Genomic DNA, 22694 nt, shown 5'->3' on the forward strand with positions numbered 1-22694 from the left:
GCATATGCTAGTTGGCTTCTTTTGATAAGACGTTCCTTAGCTTCATGATATCCTATTGTTCCTGCAAGGAATCTGATACCTGAAAACCTGCTCTTGAAGTTTAACACTATAGGCATCGGAGATGGTTAGATAATAATAATAATAATAATAATAATAAGAGTTGGTCCAATGCATATGATTTAGTATCATAATAATTATTTAGACCAATTATCGAGAAGTGAAACATCATGAGTCACGCTTGTGATTCCCATTCGCCTCCCTTCTTTTCTTTGTTGCATTATTGCGCTAGTGACGCCACCTCAGTTGACTAACAAATGAGTGGTTTTCACTACTTGAGGAAATAGTGATGATAAATAATACCGATCGTATAGTGCAGCTTGGCATCATCAAGACAACATGTTTCGGAGATGAGAACAACGACCCCTACGTAATTTAATGAGAGGAATGATAAGCTATCAAACCATGCCGCCCCATGTTTCATGATGTCGGTCGGATAAGAGAGCATGCCATCCACCATCACCTTACATCATAACTACTATCACAAATCAAGAAATCACATACCACTTTTAATTTATAGTGCCATATAAATCTCTTTAATTAATATATATTATGTATATTGGAAAATCATTCAAACTGTAAAAGGATAGAATAAACGTGTCTGGTGCGTATAAAGCGCGCGTAGGATTTCGTCGTGAGGAAACAGCGAGTAAAGCTAACTGGCAACGAAACGGTAGAGGAGAGACAGCAAAAGGTGGTTCGTTCATTATAAATAGACCCCCGCGAAAGCCCACGCCGTCGCCTTCTCCCACCCTTCCCCTGCTCTTCCTTCACGGGCTTCTCCTCACTCCCCTCTCGAAGAGTGGAGAAGAAATCTAGGGCTTCGAAGGCGGCTTTCTCGTGCCCATCGTTGCTCCTTGTCCCGTGGCTATTTGTTTGGAGATCTACGGTTGTTTATTGACAGGAAGCCGAGGTTCTGATAGATTGGTCGCGGCGATGTCTCGAGTGGAGAAGATGGCATCCATTGATGCCCACATGAGGCTTCTCGCCCCCGGGAAGGTCTCCGAGGACGACAAGTTGGTCGAGTACGACGCCCTCCTTTTGGATCGGTTCCTCGACATCCTTCAAGATCTGCATGGCGGTGATATCAGAGAAACGGTATACGAACTCTGCTCCTATTCGCTGTTATCTGACCTTCATAATTTCATTCGATCTTTGCCATGGATTTGACGTGAACGATAAAATGAGAGGATTCCTGAGGGAAACGGCCGTTGGTCGGGTCGACTGGCTTGATGAGTATTGTGTCCGATGGTACTTTTGTTGATCCGTCATTTATTTGTGGAGGAATCGGATCTTGTTTTCCCTTTCCGTTAAATGGTTGGTGGATTGACTTTTTGAATTTCGAGTGATTTTGTATCTGATTTTTAACTTCTAAATAAATTTATTTAGCTTGATTCAAGATTTGTCTGGCTGATGTTGGGGAAATGCTAATGCCAGTTCCAATGCACGCAAGGATATTGTCGTGATCCTTGTCATTTGATCGTGATTTTAAGTAATTATTAGACGCGAAGATTTGAAGCTCGTCTTAGCTTTGTTATTCTCTCAATTTTGATATTTTGCTTTCATTATTTGATGCCATCTTTCTTGAATTCTGAGGGAGCTAATTGACTGTTAATTTTTTGCAAATCGAAACTACTGGTTAACCCGGGGCTGTCGTATGCTGTCAGGTTCAAGATTTGTATGAGCTGTCTGCTGAATATGAAGGGAAGCATGATCCTGAGAAGCTGGTGGAGCTGGGGAATGTGCTGACTAGTTTGGATGCGGGTGACACAATTGTGGTCACCAAATCATTCTCACACATGCTTAACTTGGCCAACTTGGCTGAGGAGGTGCAGATTGCCTATCGTAGGAGGATCAAGCTAAAAAAAGGAGATTTTGCTGATGAAAATTCTGCAATTACTGAATCTGACATAGAAGAAACACTCAAGCGTCTCGTGATGCAGCTAAAGAAGTCCAAAGAAGAGGTTTTTGATGCTCTGAAAAACCAGACAGTCGATCTGGTTTTGACTGCACATCCAACTCAGTCAGTCAGAAGATCCTTGCTTCAGAAGCATGCCAGGTTTGCTATTTATTGATAATCATCTGCTTGCCAAATGCCTCCTGCACATATAATTCTAAATTTTTTCAATTTTTAATTACCGGTGTAGATGCATTGATTGACCTGGTCTGTTTGTGGTATAAATACCTGAAAATTATGCATAATCATTTTCTTATGTTTTTTTGGTTTCCCATTTTCCTTTTCTTCCTGTACTCTTTTTGACATAAGTCTTTCTTTAACAATACATACCAGCATCGAAGGTGAGTCATTTTCGGGCACATGTCAGTTTCTTTTGCCCTTACTATCCCAGGTAAAACTGGACAATATTTGCTTCCTATCTCCAACATATACAATTTTTATTATCAAAGAACTATTGTACTTTACAAATTTCTCTGCAAGTGTAACATACTTGTGTTTTAATCCTGACAATGTCTCTAAGAGGCAGAGATTTGATAGATGTTTCTTTGAAAGTCTTAGAGATGCCTTTTGTGTACCATTCCCCGGAATTTTAACCAGCAAATGGAATTGTAATGTAAGAATAGGTGCCATCTTCTGAAAAAGGGACAGTTTTTTATTCATACTGGACATTTTATTCAGGATAAGGACTTGTTTAACTCAGTTGTATGCCAAAGATATTACCCCTGACGACAAGCAGGAGCTTGATGAGGCCCTTCAGAGAGAGGTAATTCTTCACAACATGTGCACTTAATTTCAGTCATGAACCATTGCATATTATCAATCTAGATCCTAATTGTTTTTTTCCTTGAGCCTGAAGCTGCATTCTAATATCACTCCCTTTCCAACTCCTCTTATGTACTTACTGTTCTGCTTTTCAATTGGTTTGATTTTGTGTAGATTCAAGCAGCATTTAGGACTGATGAAATCCGAAGAACTCCTCCAACGCCTCAAGATGAAATGCGGGCTGGGATGAGCTATTTCCATGAAACCATATGGAAGGGTGTCCCTAAATTCTTACGTCGTGTTGATACAGCATTGAAGAACATTGGGATAAATGAACGTGTGCCTTATAATGCCCCTCTTATTCAGTTTTCTTCTTGGATGGGTGGGGATCGTGATGGTATTGATCATCTCCCTTATTTCTAAAAAAAACCTTCATTTGGTTAATAATTACTTATCTAGGACCATTTTTTCTTTTCACAAAATACATAATTATGTAATTAGAAAGGGATACTTATAATGTTATAATGCTTCTTTATGCATGCAGGAAATCCTAGAGTTACTCCAGAAGTAACAAGAGATGTATGCTTGTTGGCTAGAATGATGGCTGCAAATTTGTACTATTCACAGATTGAGGATCTAATGTTTGAGGTACTAAATTGTTTCCTCATTGTGGTTATCGGAAATTTCCTTTGCATCCTTGTGAATCAGAAAGTTATATATTAGATATTGTTGATTTCCTGATTTATACATCAGTGACTTAATATTTTCTTGTAGCTGTCTATGTGGCGCTGCAATACAGAACTGCAAGTACGTGCAGATGAACTACACCGTTCCTCAAAAAAGGATGCAAAACACTATATAGGTATCTTCACTTTGCTTTGTTATGGTCTGACGCTTTAGATATGCATAGTTTCTATTTCCTTGTAGCCGTATTCGTAACTTATTTTGTTTGACATATGTTGACTTGGCTCCATTTTCTGAGAAATCTGAAAAAAAAGAACTAAAATCATATTTCAAGATTCAAATTTAATCAGCATCATTTGTGAAGATCCAAGGCATCTTAATGAGTTTGCTTATGGTCTGTTCCTAGGTGGGTTTCCCGCTGCCCTCAATGATCTCTTCGTTTCTTCTGAAGCATGGTTTTTCCCCATAATTTCTGTAATTTAGCATGTCACTTTATTTTCTCCAAAATGATCCTAATAGCATGTGGTGCTCATAAATACAACATATGAAGTCTTGATTTTCTTCGTACATCCAAGACATGTCTCGATCTACTTTCGAAAATAGGAAATCGTAATTACCAGCAAATTGATTACTGTTTTTTTATGGATAAGATCTCATCATGAAATTTTAGTGGTTTAGATAAAGTAGATGTGCCAACATTTGTAAAGGAAGGAACCAAAGGTAAGTAAGAAAGGGAAAAATAATGGTAAAACATGAAAGGGGAATTTGTGCCATGCAAGTTCAAGGTCCTTTTGAGGCTGTCCTGTAGCAAGATCATCTACAAGGAGTCATGAGTGGTTTTCTTTTGCATATTGACTTGACGGGAAATATATGATTGGGTGGATCGATTAGGAATTACTGTTAAACTTATAAATGAAATGTGTATCAAACATTTCTACTTGAATCCATTTAAGGAAAGTTCAAAACAACATAAGCACTAACATATGAAAAATTATGTAAATGGAGGGTTTAATATAAGTCAACCCAAACATCTGAAAAATTGATGAGCTTTAGATTTAGTTTGCTTCTCATCATCCTTACCAGTGAATTGAATGATTCAAGATGTAAGGGTATGGTATGCAATAGAGGAGGGTGCTTAGACTAAAATTGTTCTCATTCGGTTGTAGTTGTTGTGAGTTGGCAAAGACGGAGGCAACGCGATAGCTAGATGAGTAGGCGAGGGGGAAGAAGTTGGATTTACCATGAAGCAAGCTTAATTGGCAAACCCAGTATTGGCATTTGTACACTGATCTTGAATATTCAACATTCCAAGTAACTACATTGTATATACTACCTTAACAGTTTACTGATTTATTCCTCTGAGCCCTTTTTGGTAGCTTAGAATCCATTTGCATTTATTCGATGGCTAATATGTCCAAGCGAAGGCTTTATATTTGATTCTGTACAATGATCTCATATATCATTTATGTTGATCATATTAGAGACAAATGCTTTTATGAATTTAAAAACATATGGACATCAATTAATGTGTTACTCACTTTCCATTGTCTTTCGAACACAGAGTTCTGGAAGCAAGTTCCTTCAAGTGAGCCTTATCGTGTTATACTCAGCGGCGTGAGAGATAAATTATACAACACACGTGAGCGCTCCCGCCATTTACTTTCCAATGGATATTCTGACATTCCTGAGGAAGCAACTTTCACTGATGTGGAGGAGGTATTGTGATGTAGCCGTATTCATTTTATCTCTGATAGAGTTGTTGAATCTTTCTATCTTATAAGATGTATCTGGAGCTTCATCTTTTGAAGTAGATTTTGTTCCACACATCTGCTGGAAACAAGACTTGGAATATGGCTAAGAGGACTTATATTTCACTGCATTTATGCTACATCCTGTTAATGGTCTGTTTTAATTTTTCACTGGCCATTTTGCAGTTTTTGGAGCCTCTTGAACTCTGCTATAGGTCACTCTGTGATTGTGGTGATAGGCCTATTGCTGATGGTAGCCTTCTTGACTTTTTGCGCCAAGTGTCGACCTTTGGTCTGTCTCTTGTCAGGCTTGATATTAGGCAAGAATCTGACAGGCATACTGATGTTATTGATGCTATCACTAAACATCTGGGAATCGGTTCCTACCGTGACTGGCCTGAGGAGCAACGCCAGGAATGGCTGTTGTCTGAACTTAATGGAAAACGCCCGTTGTTTGGCCCTGACTTACCCAAGACTGATGAAATTTCTGACGTGTTAGATACTCTCCATGTCATAGCAGAACTTCCTTCGGACAACTTTGGGGCTTATATAATATCAATGGCGACTGCTCCATCAGATGTTTTGGCTGTTGAGCTGTTGCAACGTGAGTGCCATGTGAAAAAGCCATTGAGAGTCGTCCCATTGTTTGAAAAACTTGCAGATCTTGAGGCTGCTCCTGCAGCTTTAGCCCGACTCTTCTCGATAGATTGGTACAAGAACAGGATCTGTGGGAAGCAGGAAGTCATGATTGGATATTCGGACTCAGGGAAGGATGCTGGGCGATTTTCTGCAGCTTGGCAGTTATATAAAGCTCAAGAGGAGCTCATAAAAGTTGCAAAGGATTATGGAGTGAAACTGATGATGTTTCATGGGCGTGGGGGAACTGTTGGAAGAGGTGGTGGTCCTACTCATCTTGCTATACTATCTCAGCCACCTGACACAGTTCATGGGTCTCTTCGGGTTACCGTTCAAGGTGAAGTCATCGAGCAGTCTTTTGGGGAAGAACATTTGTGCTTCAGGACACTCCAACGTTTCACAGCTGCTACTCTTGAGCATGGAATGCATCCCCCTATATCCCCAAAGCCAGAATGGCGGGCTTTGATGGACGAAATGGCTGTTGTCGCCACAGAGGAATATCGATCTATTGTCTTCCGAGAACCACGTTTTGTTGAATATTTCCGCCTGGTAAGTAATCTAGCTTTTTTATTTGAAATATTCCTTAAAAATGATTCATTGAGCCTGTAGCTAGCATGTGTAAATTACAGTTCCCCACCATAGTTTCAGTACCTGGATAACCATGACAATACTTTTATGGAAAAACTACATCTACCTTTGAAATGATACTTCTTTTTTGTTTGTGTGTATATGTGTGTGTGGAGGCTCTAAATTGAGTATCAAAGACTGGTGAACATGATCATTGACATTGTAGATCTTTTGAATTAAAAAGATCATCCGTCTGCTGTTCTGTAACAACTAACAAGTACATGCATATTTAATTAACATATAGAAATTAAAAAAGTTGTACCGTGTTTGTATTATTTGAAAGATTATGAATGAGATCAATGATTTTGATTTTTAATTTTCATATTTTAGTTAGCAAATACCTTTGCATTCCATGTATGTCTTTGGCTCATTGAACACACAAAAAGGTCCACAGGTTACATGATGCTTGTTTTGGGTTCTTTAATTGTTAGATGATGTTTACTAAAATTTTGATCTTCAATTTAAAGCTTCTATAATTAGCTTTTACCTAATGGACTGAGGCCTCAGTTGTCAATCCTCCTGATAGGACACCTCCCCCCTTTCTTCTCCCTCTTCATATTGTAATTGCTGCTATATTTTTCAGGCTACACCTGAGCTGGAGTATGGTAGGATGAATATTGGCAGCAGGCCATCGAAACGAAAGCCCAGCGGGGGCATCGAATCACTACGTGCAATTCCATGGATCTTTGCATGGACACAAACACGGTTTCACCTACCAGTGTGGCTTGGTTTTGGTGCAGCATTCAAGCATGTTATGCAAAAAGATATCAGGAATCTTCATACTCTTCAAGAGATGTACAACAAATGGCCATTTTTCAGAGTCACAATTGATTTGGTTGAGATGGTTTTTGCTAAGGGAGATCCTGGAATTGCTGCTTTGTATGACAAACTATTGGTTTCTCAAGATTTGTGGAAATTTGGGGAGCAACTTAGAGCCAACTATGAAGAAACAAAGCGCCTTCTTCTTCAGGCAAATTCTCTCATCAACCTTTATTTTAATTGCAAGTCGGATCATTGTGATTGTTACAAAAAGTTAAGATGTTTTGATTGCTTTAAATTGTCATTGTTGGTTTTAATCTATATGCATCCAATCAATCTGATCTACAACTAAATATACATCAGTTTGAAGCTTATTTTCCATGGTGAGATGATATTTTCAGAAAAAGGGAAATTACTTTATCCAATATTAGCAGTTATACTTAATGACTTCGAATACACCAAGGGGAAATTATACTCGGAGTAAGATTTTTAATTCCTTTTAACGTCATCCTTCTTATTAGTTTAACTTTGAATTAAAAAGATATATGGAATGCATTTTAGAGGAAGGTTGGGTAGCATACCGAAGTAAGTTTTCCTTTCAAGCATCCAGGAAAGAGATCACGGTAATTCTACCACATCAAATGTTTGCTAAAGTATCCTTGGATTGCTCTTGTTATCAGCATGTCTTATACGATCGTAGGTGCTTTTATATAGTCAACTTTAGTTAAGAGTCCCTTTATATGCGTGTTCAAGCATAACTATCATATATGAGACTGTTATGACTAATATGTCCGTCCTTTCGGGAAATATCATCTCGAAATATGTTTCAAGAAAAGGTTACGAGTTCATTGTTTATGTTATCAATTTTCAAATGCTTAGTTCTGAAAAGGCTACTGCAATTATTCATTCTAGGTTGCTGGTCACAAAGATCTTTTAGAAGGGGATCCATATCTGAAGCAGAGACTACGCTTGCGTGATGCCTACATTACAACTTTGAATGCCTGCCAAGCTTACACTTTGAAGAGGATCAGAGACCCTTCGTACCATGTTACTGTGAGACCTCATCTCTCAAAGGAGATAACAGAGTCCAGCAAACCAGCTGCAGAACTGGTGAAGCTTAATCCAAGCAGCGAATACGCCCCTGGGTTAGAGGACACCCTCATTTTGACGATGAAGGGTATTGCTGCTGGACTGCAGAACACTGGTTGAATTATGTGCTCTGCGTATCTCCTCAATAAAGCATCGCAAACTACTGTTATTTTATGTAGCTAATTTTTGCCATGGCAGCGTTGCTGCTTTTGTGGTTCCCGAAGACAGCAACCAGTAGTTCTGAAACACTTTCAGCTTTGCCACCTGATTACTAATGGCAAGAAATAAGCCTTGTTCGGGAAGCTGATGGCAAAATTAATTCTCTCCAAGAGCTTTCATGTTTCCAATCTTCCACACTGGGGCATTCTGATATGTTGCACTGTTTGTCTATATGATTTAATCAGATGTTCTTGGTCTGCTTCTCAGATTGATACATTTCCTGGGATGATGTCAGAACTGAGGTTTCTGTTAACTTTCATTCTTCCGCTCTTGCATTACACCTTACAGGTGCTCCAGGGACTAAAGCCATCGTTCTAAGTTGGTCAGAGACTGTGATTAGAATAACTGGAATATTTCTGCTTTGCCTGTGTCAGCTGTTCACAGTATTCACGAGTAGTTGTTGCTGCCTATCTTTTATGTATTGATTGATAACTGGTTTAGGAAGTTGCTCTAAATGTGTTTTCTTGATGCTTCAATCCGTGTTTCTCTTCTCTCTCATCAAAACCAAGCTCGATTCTATATTGTGACAAGTGCTCGTTCATCATAATTAACATCTTAAAAAAGCCTTTCTTTGCGAGTACACTTTGATTCTATTCCTGTTTGTTTTATTTGCTCTCTCTTTTCCTCCCTACTCGATCTTATCCTTTGCTCACCCTTTCATATTTGCAGGAGCCATCGTGTGAGTGAAGAAGAATATGTGGTGATTGTCACAAGATGCATATCCCCTTGTGAGGATGACCACTTGGATGCACTTTGCTAGGTGAGAAATGCCTATAGTCAATGGTTCTCGAGTGCAATTGCTTACCCTACTCCTCAACTTGCACTTTTCACATACTTATCTTGCTTTTGCTTGTCCAAATGGAACCATATTAATAATCCCCAGTCTTACACTATTCAAATGTTTTGCCCAACTTTTTCTTTCTCCAAAAGAAACTCCAGAATAAGTCACTATACACCTTTCAAGTTGAGGTTGCTGGTTGTCGACTTTTTGGTTCTCGACCCAGTAAGGAGGTTGGGAAGAAGCCCATAGGATGTTTCCTTTGAGCTGGCTAGTTGTGCTAAACACGCTTCCTGAGGTGATCGTAGCCAACTAAGACTTGGTCACAACTCGCAAAAAAGGGTCATGTCATACATAGGTGTTGCGATGATGCAATTGTAAGCTCTCATGTTTAACCAAGATAGGATGAGATGAGATGAGATCGATATAACAAGACGTCGAGAAGTCATCGGAGATAGTCTTCAGACGAAGATCGAGATAAAAAGCCAAAAACAGAGTTATACCCATTTCGGATATCTTAAATTCCCCCTCAGGAAATGTCCATTCCACACAGCCCTTTCCTCTATATGTAGTAGAAGCCCATTCCATTACCTTACAAAGGGAATGGAGAAGAACAATTCCCTCACACCAAACTACAAGTCTTGTTTGACAAAGTCACTCCTTTTGCTTTTCTTTTGAGTACTCTTCTTTCTGCTTTCTTTGGCTAATCCATAACCATTTATGTGTCACCTCTGCAGTATTGCTCTCCACTTCTCCTTGCTCCCCCTATCCCTCTCAACCAAACACTACAACTCTATCTCTCTCTCTCGGCCTAACACTACAACAAATCCAACTGATGGCAGAAGTAGAGGAAGCAGTAAGCTTCAAACTTTTCGGGACGGTGATCCAAAAGGGGGACAGACAAGCCAAGGAGGAAGAGGAGAAGCGGGTGGAGGCGCAGGAAGAGGCGGCGGCGCTGCCGTGCCCGAGGTGCAAGAGCAAGGAGACCAGGTTCTGCTACTTCAACAACTACAACGTCAACCAGCCGCGCCACTTCTGCAAGGCCTGCCACCGCTACTGGACAGCCGGCGGCACCCTCCGCAGAAACGTTCCCGTCGGCGCTGGCCGCCGGAGGGGTCGCCCCGCACACCGCATAGGAGCCTCCTCCGCCGCCGCATCAACCGCATCCATCCCTTCTGTCTGCGTCCTGGTGTGCCAGCCGTCTGGCTACTCTGACGGGGCGGCGGCGATGGATCGCTGGCTCCTGACACCAGAGGCCCCGGCGATAGTTGACCGCACGCACAATCGTGGACCTCGTTGACTCTCGAGGATCTACTCCTCGAGTCACAGTGTACGGCTCCCACAGCCAAAGGATGTCTGTATGTTTGTGATCTTTTAACCAACCGTGGAAATGGACATCTCCTTTACTTCGCCATGAAAAGCTTCTTTTGTACAGACTCACCATTAACCAAAGCCCATCTCACAATTCAGTAAGATGCTTAGGACTCAACCAAGTTCTTCCTTCCAGTAAAAGGTCAAAGGAAAGGTTGACCAGCCTTTCCCATGTCACGTAACAACAGGAGAAACAAAAAGGAGTTGCATACACCTCAGAAACAACTCGACTCATAATTGTTGATATGCCAAATCTGTAGTGGACGGCAAAGCGATCACAGTTGCATCTGTACCTTCAATAAAGTCAACTTTGAACAGATAGATAGCTTCGTTGACCGACCAAACAAACGCGTCATCTGCTTTGACTGCCATTAACAGTGCTCCTTTTTATGATGCACGCATGAAATGTCATTTATGTACAGCACGATTGGATCATAAAATTGTTGTCGTCAACCATCATCATGCGCATTTAATATAAGCCGTCCTTAATTAGTCGGATGATGACTGACGGCATGCCTATCCGCTACTTGCTTGCACGTGAGAAGACAGAGAGTTAGAGTTGTATTGAAACTCTTATTGCACGAACACAAACGTCCGAATATGACATTGACGAATGAAATGGGTGTCGAGTGTTCGAGTACGTGCACAAAATCCATAGATCAGACAAAAGTAGTATTTCATACACGTATACGTCCATTAAATAAGAAGCATACGCAGTTATGACAACATGAATCCAAGTGCATGAAGCCATAGTCTGGAACTATAAACATCATGCCTTGCATTGAAGAGGAACATAAGCTTTCCTACCAAGAATAATATTTTTGGCATTCTTATGATATTGTGGTCGTGTCATTTGTTATGATTTTGTTGTTTCAGTCAGTATGGGTTCGAACCCATCTAAGATGTGCACTGATATTTTTCCAATGGGTCAATTATACTTTAATCTCATGCAGCCTCGATTGCCCCATAACCTCCATGCATACACGTTTCTTAGAGACAATGTGGAACCATAGAAAGATAAGTGATGCCTGATGCTGCTCTACTTTATAGTTTGGTGGCTCACAAAAAGAACTTATCCATGTATTATTAACACATGATTCATGCGTGTGTTGACTGTTTAAGACTATACCAAAGTAGGAAGAAGAAGTCATGTAGTGTCCGAACTAAATACACAAACTACGAGAGAGACACCTTTAGGAAGACTTTCTTCTATTAAACAACCTCACGTCATAGGCTTTTTCCCAATCAATCATAAACCTCAAGAAATGATAACCCTTCTACTCTAATGCTAATTATATATTCGTTCTTTTACTTGATTGATATCATAGTTTCTGTACTTTAAAATTTTATTTTTTTTTTTTATAATTTTAAAAATAAAGTAAATAATCTTGTTTTTCTAACATCGTCAGCTATATTAATAAAAATACAATACATGACATCACGTGTCGGATCGATATGAAAATGATAAGCAAGAAGATAATTTCATTATCTAATTCATTTTCAACGATTTTAGCGATAAAAAGATAATTTTAATATCTCACTTGTTGAAAACAGAAAAAAAATATATTAAATTTATATTTTTTCTATCATTTTTGTATTAATCCAGTCTCACATGTTGTGTTTTCGTTAATACAATTAATAATGTTAAGATAAATGAGATTATTTATTTCACTTTTAGAACTATAAGGATCATAATATAAATTTTTTAAGAATAGGGATCGCAATACTAATATGATTGAAGCATACAAGGTAACACGTAATTAGTCATCTACTCGAAGCAATGTAAATATGGCCATTCACCTTCTTATAACCGATTACCTTTCTCGCCAAAGTATTCTTAATAACAAAAACCAAGAAGCATAAAAAAAAAGCAGAAAAACATGAATTCGTATTAAAAATTATAAAAACCTATAAACAATGTTTAATACATATTTGATTTTCAAAATAATATTAAAATTGAAAGGTACACTAAATTATCTTGAAATTAATTTTGACAAGTATTCTAAATTATTTTAAAGCTTTTAATATTTTAGCTAAAATTTTAATTTAATCTATGGGCTCAACTAAGAAAAAAACAACACGAGGAATAATAATGCATGCATTATTAGTAGTATTTTCAGTCTTATTTGAACCAATATGGAATTTATTGAATTGAACCCATGGATCAAATCTAATGGGCCAAACAAAGTAAAAAAAAAAAGGGGGGAAAACATATATGATAAAATTGAAAAGTAAAAACAAAAGAAAATTCTCTGTGAACAAAAAGCAAAGAAGACCAAATCTCTTTGTGGGAAGAAAAAAAAAACCAAATCTAATGATCTTTTCGGGATTTCACCTTTTCATATATATTTTTTTTATTTTGATTTTTTAGTAAATTTATTTGTGATTTTTATTTTAAATTTTAATTACCTCGCAATTGTGGAAAATTTACACCTTTTTATTATTATGACTTTTTATTTTATTTTATCTTATCTTATTTAATCATATACGGGATTTGGTTCAACTAATCCGTCCATCCCGATCCCATCCCCCGGTCAATCCTAAAAGTTACCGCTGTCAATTGCCATAAATAGCCCCGCTGCCGCACCTGCTCAGACACTTCATCGCCGTCCTTTCCTCCCCTGTCCTCCTGTTGGTTTCTCGACACCGAAGCGAGCATCAAGGGAGAGGAGGGAGAGATCGAGGGGAAGAGCCCCGAGTGGATCGGAAATGGCGTCGCAGAAGGAGCGCGAGAACTTCGTCTACATCGCCAAGCTCGCAGAGCAAGCCGAGCGCTACGACGGTATGTGTTTGCTTCCCTCTGATCTCGATCCGTAGGGTTCCCATCTCTTCCCATGGTGAGGGATTTTGCCGTCCCTCGATCCGATCCGTGTTGCTCGTGGCAGAGATGGTGGATGCGATGAAGAAGGTCGCGAAGCTCGACGTGGAGCTCACCGTGGAGGAGAGGAACCTGCTCTCGGTGGGCTACAAGAACGTGGTCGGCGCACGGAGGGCTTCCTGGAGGATCCTCTCTTCGATCGAGCAGAAAGAGGAGTCGAGAGGGAACGAGCACCATGTCAAGAACATCAAGGAGTACCGGCAGAAGGTGGAGTTGGAGCTCTCGAACATCTGCACTGATATTGTTACCCTGATCGATGAGCACCTCATCCCTTCGTCGTCGGCCGGGGAATCCTCTGTATTCTACTATAAGATGTGAGTCAGATCTGAAATCGTCTACATGTTGTTTTGCTGGTCCTTCTGTTCTTTTTTGGTCTGAAGTCACGTCATGGTTCGATCGCAGGAAGGCCGATTACTATCGTTACCTGGCGGAGTTCAAGGCTGGGAATGAGAGGAAAGAAGTAGCAGAACAGTCTCTAACAGCGTATCAGGTCCAAGATTCTTTTATTTGCCTTTCCCACATTTGTATCTTACGATTTGGTTTGACTGCCCCGTTGGAGAACATTTGTATTTCCAATTAGTAAGCATTTTGCATTATTAGAATCTGCTTCCTCCAAAACCATTGTTCCGTTTCCATTAGAACTGTTGTTATTGTATGATTCTATCCGATAATTTAGCAGAATTTTTTACCAGAATATCTCATGATAATATAACATCATTCTTGTGTGTGCTCATTTTGCAGTAGTTCAAGCTCCCGTTATTCGTCGCATTCGCATTGATTACAACATGCATGCTTAAACAGAGTAGTTATACATTAATGAATGACAGTAGACAGTGGTACCGAGTTGTTATCTTCATCATGATTTACTATGTAAACATCATGTTTTAATGAACTTGTCAGCCGCAGGCTGACTTTACTCTTTTTTTACCTATATATTTTGTGGTGGTTCCCTTGTGTTTTGTTTTCCTTGTGGACCAAGAGGGTTAAAAAATATCACTATTTTTGAATAAGATCGACATTAATCACTTTTCTGTTTTCTCTTTAGCGATATTGATGGCTGAGGATTATTTCTTTTATCTGAGGGACTTGTAGTTAGTTGCTTGTTGGATCCCTTTCAGTAGTTGATGATTGCAGTAACATTTTAATTTCTCAGAAGGGTATGACTACTATTTAACCTTGTTATATTCAAGAAACTGAAGCTTGCATATGTCGTCGTTGTTGCTCAAATTTGCATTTGGGTTTGAAATTTTGTCTTCAGTTAATTCATGTTCATTACTATGGTTAAATTGATGGAGCTAAATGAGGAGCAGGAACTACGTACCTCTCTATCGTATATAACTAATTATCACAGTGTAATTCTTGCGAGCTTCAGAGGTGGTAATTGTGGGTAGTTAAAAACATTCACATGGTTTTTGAAGTCTAGATTTGTGATTTTAAACTGTTGGAGGTATATCTGATGCATGCACAAGTTTGCACTGAAGTACATTATTAAGTTCTACCATCTCAGCTGTAATATGGCTTTATGGCTCGTGGACTGCCCTTTAGGACATATATGTATTATGTATTTCCTCTCAAGTCTTCTTTTATTTTTTATATTGTTTCATGTTGCTTTGCAGGAGAGAAGTTTTTGATCTCATGGATGTTTTGGATTATTTTTCTTATGCCCAGTGAATTTGATGTTGCTCTAATAAGCTTGTCTCTTTTTGCTGAAGTAGTATTACCTGTATCGCGTTGCAGGCAGCCACAAGTACAGCCGAGGCAGATCTCGCTCCTACTCATCCAATTCGATTGGGATTAGCATTGAATTTCTCTGTATTTTATTATGAGATCATGAACTCACCTGAACGGTATGCCACATCCTATAGAACAGCACGTTAGATGTATGCTCATTATCTGATTCTTCAAATGACTTCTCTAAACTCAGGGCTTGCCACCTTGCAAAACAAGCCTTTGATGAAGCTATTTCTGAGCTTGACACACTGAGTGAAGAATCATACAAGGACAGCACATTGATTATGCAACTATTGAGGGATAACCTTACCTTATGGACATCTGACATCCCTGAAGATGGAGGTAATATTTAACTGATTACAAAGGTTATTTTTGCTGGCATCTGAAAGAACATGCTTTTGGGATAGGTTAATTTTGTTTTAGTTGATTGATTTGCTATCTTTTTGCAAGGAAAGCTTTGTAGTAATATGGCTTTAGCTTAAATCAATTTAGAATAAGAAGAGCATAAGAAATTCTTGAGATGGACTTAGGTTCAATTTAGAAGTGCACAAGAGATTCTTGGGATTGTCTAGGACTGATGGATGCCTCAATGTCTTGCTTGTCTCTAGTGTTACTGTAAAAGATCAAAATATGCTGTGAGATTGTCCTTAATGGATAAAATATGCTTCTTAGTTTCTGATCCAGCATCTGTCAACTTTGTGGCTGATGGCCACATTGGCATGTTTGGTTGTGGCTAGTTGCTTAACTATTCCCATTATAGGTGAAAAATTCCTCCGACGCAATGCAAAGAACTTAATCTAGGTTCAGATTATCTCAACTTTTTATTTTTATTATCAAGCATTAAAACGTATTAATATGTCATTACCAAAGAAATTGGTTTCCAAACATTATGTTCTTGTGTGTCAATCATATCGCTGAAGAAGGTTTGCTATTTCTTTGATTGTTGAAATCCCTAGTTATTCTCTTAAAAAGATTCATGTTCTAAAACAATGAATGTTGCTTGTGTTGGACTTTAGATTCTTTTATCATACTTGTTTGTTTTTTAGAATAATTTGAATTATACCCTTGATTATGGAGTGATAGTGATGCAAGCAATGGTCCTACTTCATAGGAGTAGTAATCCAAAGCTCTCATGGAGGTGGGTTCGTGCTTGTAGTTGTTATAATATGACATAGGCCAACATGTAGAGAGTTAAAAGGTGGTAACAAAAAAAGCCCAGAAAGAGGTCTGATGAGGATGAAACGATTGGTAAGAGATAATTGAGTTCTTGGGTAGCTAATTCAAGAGTTCTAATTAATTCATCATCTGGATCATAACATGTTATAACTTACAAGACTCCAACTTGATTAGCATTTGAAGTCACAAATGAACCATTGATTGGGGAGAAATAAAGAAGAAAATTGCAGTTGAGTTTGTATGAGTTGATACATCCTGGAGTTATTTTTTTTAAATACCATGCAAAATCCCCACCAAATTGGACTATATGGCTGCTTGATTGAATCTGGAATTTTCCCTATGCTTTCCCACAGCCAAATATACCCGAACCATTTTCTTCACTGCAATGTTAGTTTTTAACCAAGTGTTGCATGCTCGGGTCATGTGCTGAACATTATTTGGAGATTGAATAATTTATGAACCCTGCAAATTTTCCACTCTTTAATCTTGTATGAAACACGATATAATTGGTTAAACAGAGCTTGTTTCTTGGTAATTTGTATAATAAATTACTAAAGCAACCATTTTAATTTTTCACATCAGTATTTGCTTACGACTTTGTTGGGTTTCATCCAGAAAAGTCTAAATCAATTTTAATGTTTTCCCCTGATTTAAGCAGCAATAGAAGATCCTATAAAGGAAAGTAATGGCAAGCCTGGTGCAGTCGAAGATGCAGAGGTTGGTTTCTGTATATGTTAATCTCAATTCGTGCCTGCCCGGCACCATCGTGGTAAACCACATCCATGGCATAGTTATATGCACTATTCAGGGGCATGAGATGAGTTGCTGCTGAATCTGATATTATTCCAAGAATTCTAACCTTCAATATTGAAAAATGTTTTGCAGTGAGGATGCCCGAACTGGGTACGCCCAGTGGATGACTATTTGGAAGCTGTTCTTATCATTTGAATTCCGGTTGGTCTAGTTTTTAGATTATCTGTTATTGGTTCCTGTACTCATTTTAATCGACTTGAATTAGGAAATTTATCTGAACTTGGAGGTTGAAGATCTTGTTGCTTCCGTGTCTAGTCCGGGTACTATCATGTTATAGTGTTTGATCTGTTTGGTGGCTGCCTAAAGAGATGTGATGTCATGAGCGTTCCCTGTTGCTGAATCAATGTTTTTTGTTTTCTGCAATGATCAGTTGTGGTGGATCTGTTGCCTTAGTTTCTTCCGCTAGATTAATGTAATAATGCACTAAGAGACAATAGTATCATTGTTCAACAATGTCGAGGTGCAGGGTCAAGCGGATGTGTGCCTATTCTGTGTGGGTCAACCTTTTCCATGTTGTAGGAGACCAGAGTCGATATTTTAGGTTCATCTTACCTAGTGTTTCACATAGGAGCATAAAACTCGCAACCCATGTTACAGCCTTCTCAAAACAGGGGCTGGCTGGTAGCGTAGGGAAACGCTTGCTCTTCCTTGCTTACCCAGGTGGTCTATCGATTGACCGTTTGAAGGAATCCCGGAAGGTTCCTCTTGGACGATGTGATCTGCGAAGGAACTTTGTCACGGTGGCCATCCACTACTATCCTACCTGAAAGCCATGTGCCTGCTGATGATTCGTCCACTAAGCTGGCAGGGGAGATGCTGAAACTTTTTGGTAAAAGAATGGTGCATGCTCCCCCTCAACCCTATCCGACCATCTTTACATACTACTTGTATATGATTCACTTTTATGTTCTCCAAATTTGTCATTTAAGCAATTGCCAAGCAGTGTCCGCTCGAGTGGTTAACTGCCAACTCCAACAGATTTGCCAGGATTCCGGAAACTTCTACTAGAGTCATAGAAGCCCAAAAAGGTTTACACGCGGAACCGAATTTGAATTACACGGTCAAGTATTTTTATTATTCACGTTTATAAAAATTAACCACTTTGGAATACTACAAGAAGAAATTAATTTTAGCCGGGAGAGAAGGCTATATATAAAGCCATTCCACTCGAGCGACATGAGGCCGTGCCCTTTTTCTTTTGCCGGGGGCTTTCCATACGAGAGTGAAGGTCTAGATCGGTAAGAGAGAGAGAGAGAGAGAGAGAGATCATCGTCCCGATGGCAAACAGCAACCTCCCTCGACGGATCATCAAGGTAAGCCCTCGATCGGAGAGCTTCTGATTCGATTTTGTCACCGTGGTTTCTTCATTTTTTTCTTCGTCTACTCTCCGATTTGTCAAGATCCCGATCCACGAAGAGATGGGGTTTTGATCTCTTTTTCTCTTGGGAACTTACTGGTTTGGTTTAACTCATCTTGGCTACTTGATCCTTTTTGGTCGGACAGGAAACGCAGCGTCTTCTTAGCGAACCAGGTACTATTTTGTGTTACTTCTTTGGGATGTTTCTTGCACATTATAATTGGTTTTTTGGTCTTCAATTTCAAGTCAAGGTGGTCAGATTTTGAACACCAGGGTGTTGGATTTAGGTTTTCGATCCCGGGATTGCTTGTTGTGTTAGGGTTTTGGCTCATGCGTTGCTTTGTTTGTGGCAGCTCCTGGCATAAGTGCATCTCCGTCCGAGGATAACATGCGCTACTTCAATGTGATGATCCTTGGGCCAACTCAGTCTCCGTATGAAGGTGACTACTTTGCTAATGATAGCATGGATCCTTTTGTTGATCTTTCACGCATAATTTTATGAGAAATAAGTGCTAGGTGATTATCGCCTTCTTCTTTTTCAAACTGATGGAAGTAACGTGCCTTAGAGATATGGAGTGTGAGTTGTAAAGTATCCAATCACTTGTGTATGGCTGCAGTTGTAAATAGGCATTGGCTTTCTCGTTGATGCATATTGGCGATTAAATCTTTGTCTAGCTTATGAATACTTACTGCAGTGTATAGATGTGTATCTTGCGAAACCGTCTCAGTTGCAAATGATTTTTTCTACATGTAATTTCATTTGTTGTAAGTACTTTTGCTCTGATATCAATTGAAATTACTCTTATTATTCAAGATCAATTAGTCCATATCCAACTATACCAAAGCCATAAGTTTCAACTATTTTGGGTCGGCTACATGAATCAATTAGTCCATATCCCATAAACCTAATTTCTCCATTATCTTTAAGGAATGATCTCTAATGCCAACTGATTTGGATTTGGAACCAATATTCTAAGAGCTCACCATTCTTAGTACCAGGGGTGATACCATGTAGGACATGTAGCATCTAGAGTTGAAGTCGGAAGTGAAAGGTTTGAATGAAACTAGGATATCATCTTGGCATTTGCATTACCGCACAGCTTATCAATTTCACAATTCAAACCACAGGGCATTTAATTTATCTAATTGTGCTTATAATTTAAGGACGATAAATTGAAAAAAAAAAAAAGGTCTTTTCTGTTAGCAAATATTTATAAATATTTTGATCTTCTATGGATTCTGTCCTGAAGTAGTCACTTTATTTTTCTTTTACCTTTACACAGGAGGGGTTTTCAAGCTCGAGTTGTTTTTGCCTGAGGAATATCCAATGGCTGCCCCAAAGGTAAGATAACACTAGCTAATGTCATGCCCATCATGTAATGGTAAGGCGATTGTCTTGGTTCTTTTCCTATATTCTTTCTCGGTTACATTTTTGGAAGTTTTTCATTCACACTTTAACCAAAACAGAAGGCTGATAATCTATGTATAATTAATTAGTCGCCAATGTCCAAGTGTTTTTTTTCTCTTATTTGGTTTGCTTTTTCAATACAGCACCAAGCTGAAACTATTCTACAGCAAGCTTTGGTATAAAATTACCAAACTATGGCTGCATGCATACTCCTAAGCCTTTAGGAACTGCATCAAAATTCTAACTAATCCAAAAGCTCAAAAGAAAAAAAATAAATGGTGCATTCTGAAAATCCTCTTTGCTGATATTGCTGTGTTATGAAACTAATTTTACTGGTTGAGTTTAAGTTCTTGAAATGAGGGCCAGCTATCAATTCCTCATCCTTGTGTTTTGCTGCTGACATTTTGATTGGTAGGAAGTTTGAACTTGTGAGTTATGAATAAATGGACATCCAAGAAGCTGATAGTTTCACCTCTTCGTTACCTCCCCCTTCCTCCCTCTCTCCCTCTATTTGCATATGCACTCATGTTTTCAGCACATATATTTTATTTTTTAAAATATAATGTTCTAAATAGTAGTTGGAACTTGGAAGTTTACTAGTCTTAATTCTGAAGTTGATCTATAAGTTACAAACAAAAGCCACATTTTATTTTTCTTTTTTTTTAGTTTCATTTTTCTCCTGCCATCCATGACCACGGATTACAAAATCATCTATTCTGTTTAAATGTATTATCTTTGTAGTCTTGTCCTCTTTTGGCACTGGGCTTTATTTCTTCTTGCCACATTGACACGAACTTAGCTGGTTTTGCCTAAGTCGTGCGGCACCCTCGCGCGTCCGTCCGCAAAGGTCAGCCTCCCCGAAGCCTCCCATTGTCCCTTAGGACCAATCAAAGAGAGAACGGGTTAAAAAGAACGCCTCAATCGGGATCCACAAGCAGACATGTCCGAAAAACACTTCATAGACAATGCAAATTACAAACAGACTTTACAAGCTCTGAACAGTGGCACAACAAAGGGTAAAATGGTCCATTACAGACCGAAAAGCTCTCGCACGTGTCTACATGACACAACTTTATTTACAAGCCTAAAGAGGCCACCAACCCAACTAAAATGGGACTATTAAGCCTTCGGCCGCCCCTTTACATTTTGTACAAGGCATGAACATGCCAAACGACACGGACATACATAAGCATTACATCAAACACCTTGTTTAGAAGTTTGTCCGTGACAACATGGCAGGACAACATAAATTATACTACCTGTATATAGGTGTTTCATGCTCCTGACAGTCTTTGTCTGTCGGTGCTTCTTTAATCTATCTAACTAATCCGTCTATTATTTTTTCATTGAGTTTGAAACAGGTCCGTTTTCTCACCAAAATTTATCATCCCAACATTGACAAGGCAAGGCGTTGCATTTCTTCCCTTTTATCTTTCTCACAGAAAAACAATTATAATCCAAGAGTTTCATCTGCAGCTTGGAAGAATATGCCTTGACATTTTAAAGGACAAATGGAGTCCAGCCCTCCAAATTCGAACAGTACTACTTAGGTAATGTGATTGTTTTAATTGATTGTGTTTACACCACTAGAATATTATTATATTCCCAAATAATAAATAGCAATAGAATTTGATTTAATTGATTCTCTTTGGCTTTCTTTATATGCTGTTAATAAATCTAGTTACTTGTTGCAACTGAACAAGAGGTGATAAACATGGAAAACTGATGGATTTCCTAATTCCTTTTGACTTATCCGGACTTGTCATATTAAGCTCGACACTCTTTCTTGGCATTAAATTAAAAGAAAAAGCTCTAACAAGGACATTGTTACAAATTAAATTTATTCTTTTCAAACTAGAAAATAGTGTTGCTGTAAATCTTGATAGAATCATGATAAGAATCATTGTCTTTTTCAGCTTGGAAAATGATAGCAGTTTTTGCATAATTTTTATTTTTCTTTTATCTAATCTTGCATGATTATTGTTTTTCATGCTCAGCATACAAGCACTTCTTAGTGCCCCAAACCCAGATGACCCTCTTTCAGAAAACATTGCAAAACATTGGAAGACAAATGAAGCAGAAGCTGTCGAAACTGGTAAGATTATGCTCTTATTGTTGCATCTGTGCCTTGCTTTTGTTGTTCTTAATTATTCCCAGCAAATAGTAAAATCAGGTTGTCTTGACTCTGTATTAAGCTTCTCACCATGGTTCTTTTTATGGACTGTATCTGATAATGCAGCAAAAGAATGGACACGTCTCTATGCTAGTGGGGCATAAAACTCTTCAGGCAGTTCTAATAACATGTCTAAGTTTATTTGTCCAACGCCGGCTGCTGACAGTTAAAAAGGGTGGCCGTCACACTGTCATATCGCAGGGTGTATATCATTTTCTTGAGTTGAAGGTACCTCTTCATATATTTATGTCATGAAGTTATATTCCTACGTCTCTTTCTAGCTAGCAGGGTTTTTATTATGCCCATACCCTTTAATTTCTTGACTGTGTTCGTGTAACTTATGTTGTCACATTTTGCGCTCTCTTGCTGTTATTATATAACATGGATCATGATGGCTGTTATGTAGTTAGGAACGGTAACATATAAGTAGCAAATTAATAAGCATGTGATTGGATAATCAAATATCTGACC

At 38.7% G+C, this 22694-nt stretch overlaps 3 protein-coding genes and 1 long non-coding RNA gene across 6 annotated transcripts; all 4 read left to right on the plus strand.

Moving 5' to 3' along the window:
• The first annotated feature begins 734 nt into the window (after positions 1-734).
• LOC135622637 (phosphoenolpyruvate carboxylase 2-like) lies at positions 735-9014 on the plus strand. The gene is made up of 10 exons (XM_065124650.1): positions 735-1155; positions 1725-2116; positions 2693-2777; positions 2951-3173; positions 3321-3424; positions 3551-3638; positions 5022-5176; positions 5395-6393; positions 7055-7441; positions 8143-9014. Exons 1-10 carry the CDS (start codon positions 994-996, stop codon positions 8437-8439), a joined length of 2892 nt encoding a protein of 963 aa, XP_064980722.1. The 5' UTR covers positions 735-993; the 3' UTR covers positions 8440-9014.
• A 290-nt stretch (positions 9015-9304) lies between these two features.
• Positions 9305-10736, plus strand: LOC135622638 (uncharacterized). The gene is made up of 2 exons (XR_010491130.1): positions 9305-9969; positions 10054-10736. It is a non-coding gene; the product is annotated as an uncharacterized LOC135622638 (long non-coding RNA).
• Positions 10737-13271: 2535 nt separating this feature from the next.
• Positions 13272-17648, plus strand: LOC135622639 (14-3-3 protein 9-like). Of its 2 annotated transcripts, none has more exons than XM_065124651.1 (7): positions 13272-13469; positions 13573-13879; positions 13968-14055; positions 15303-15412; positions 15490-15638; positions 17128-17189; positions 17358-17648. In XM_065124651.1, exons 1-7 carry the CDS (start codon positions 13397-13399, stop codon positions 17358-17360), a joined length of 792 nt encoding a protein of 263 aa, XP_064980723.1. In that variant the 5' UTR covers positions 13272-13396; the 3' UTR covers positions 17361-17648. The 2 variants fall into 2 exon arrangements, with proteins under 2 accessions (XP_064980723.1, XP_064980724.1); XM_065124652.1 differs by having other exon boundaries at positions 17131-17189.
• Positions 17649-18435: 787 nt separating this feature from the next.
• LOC135622640 (ubiquitin-conjugating enzyme E2 36) lies at positions 18436-22632 on the plus strand. Of its 2 annotated transcripts, XM_065124654.1 has the most exons (8): positions 18436-18598; positions 18789-18816; positions 18996-19082; positions 19926-19984; positions 21412-21453; positions 21527-21600; positions 22048-22145; positions 22290-22632. In XM_065124654.1, exons 1-8 carry the CDS (start codon positions 18563-18565, stop codon positions 22325-22327), a joined length of 462 nt encoding a protein of 153 aa, XP_064980726.1. In that variant the 5' UTR covers positions 18436-18562; the 3' UTR covers positions 22328-22632. The 2 variants fall into 2 exon arrangements, with proteins under 2 accessions (XP_064980726.1, XP_064980727.1); XM_065124655.1 differs by lacking the exon at positions 18789-18816 and having other exon boundaries at positions 18475-18598.
• The last annotated feature ends 62 nt before the right edge of the window (positions 22633-22694 follow it).

Source organism: Musa acuminata, chromosome BXJ2-9, assembly GCF_036884655.1.
Source record: "Musa acuminata AAA Group cultivar baxijiao chromosome BXJ2-9, Cavendish_Baxijiao_AAA, whole genome shotgun sequence".
NCBI classification, from domain to species: Eukaryota; Viridiplantae; Streptophyta; class Magnoliopsida; order Zingiberales; family Musaceae; genus Musa; species Musa acuminata.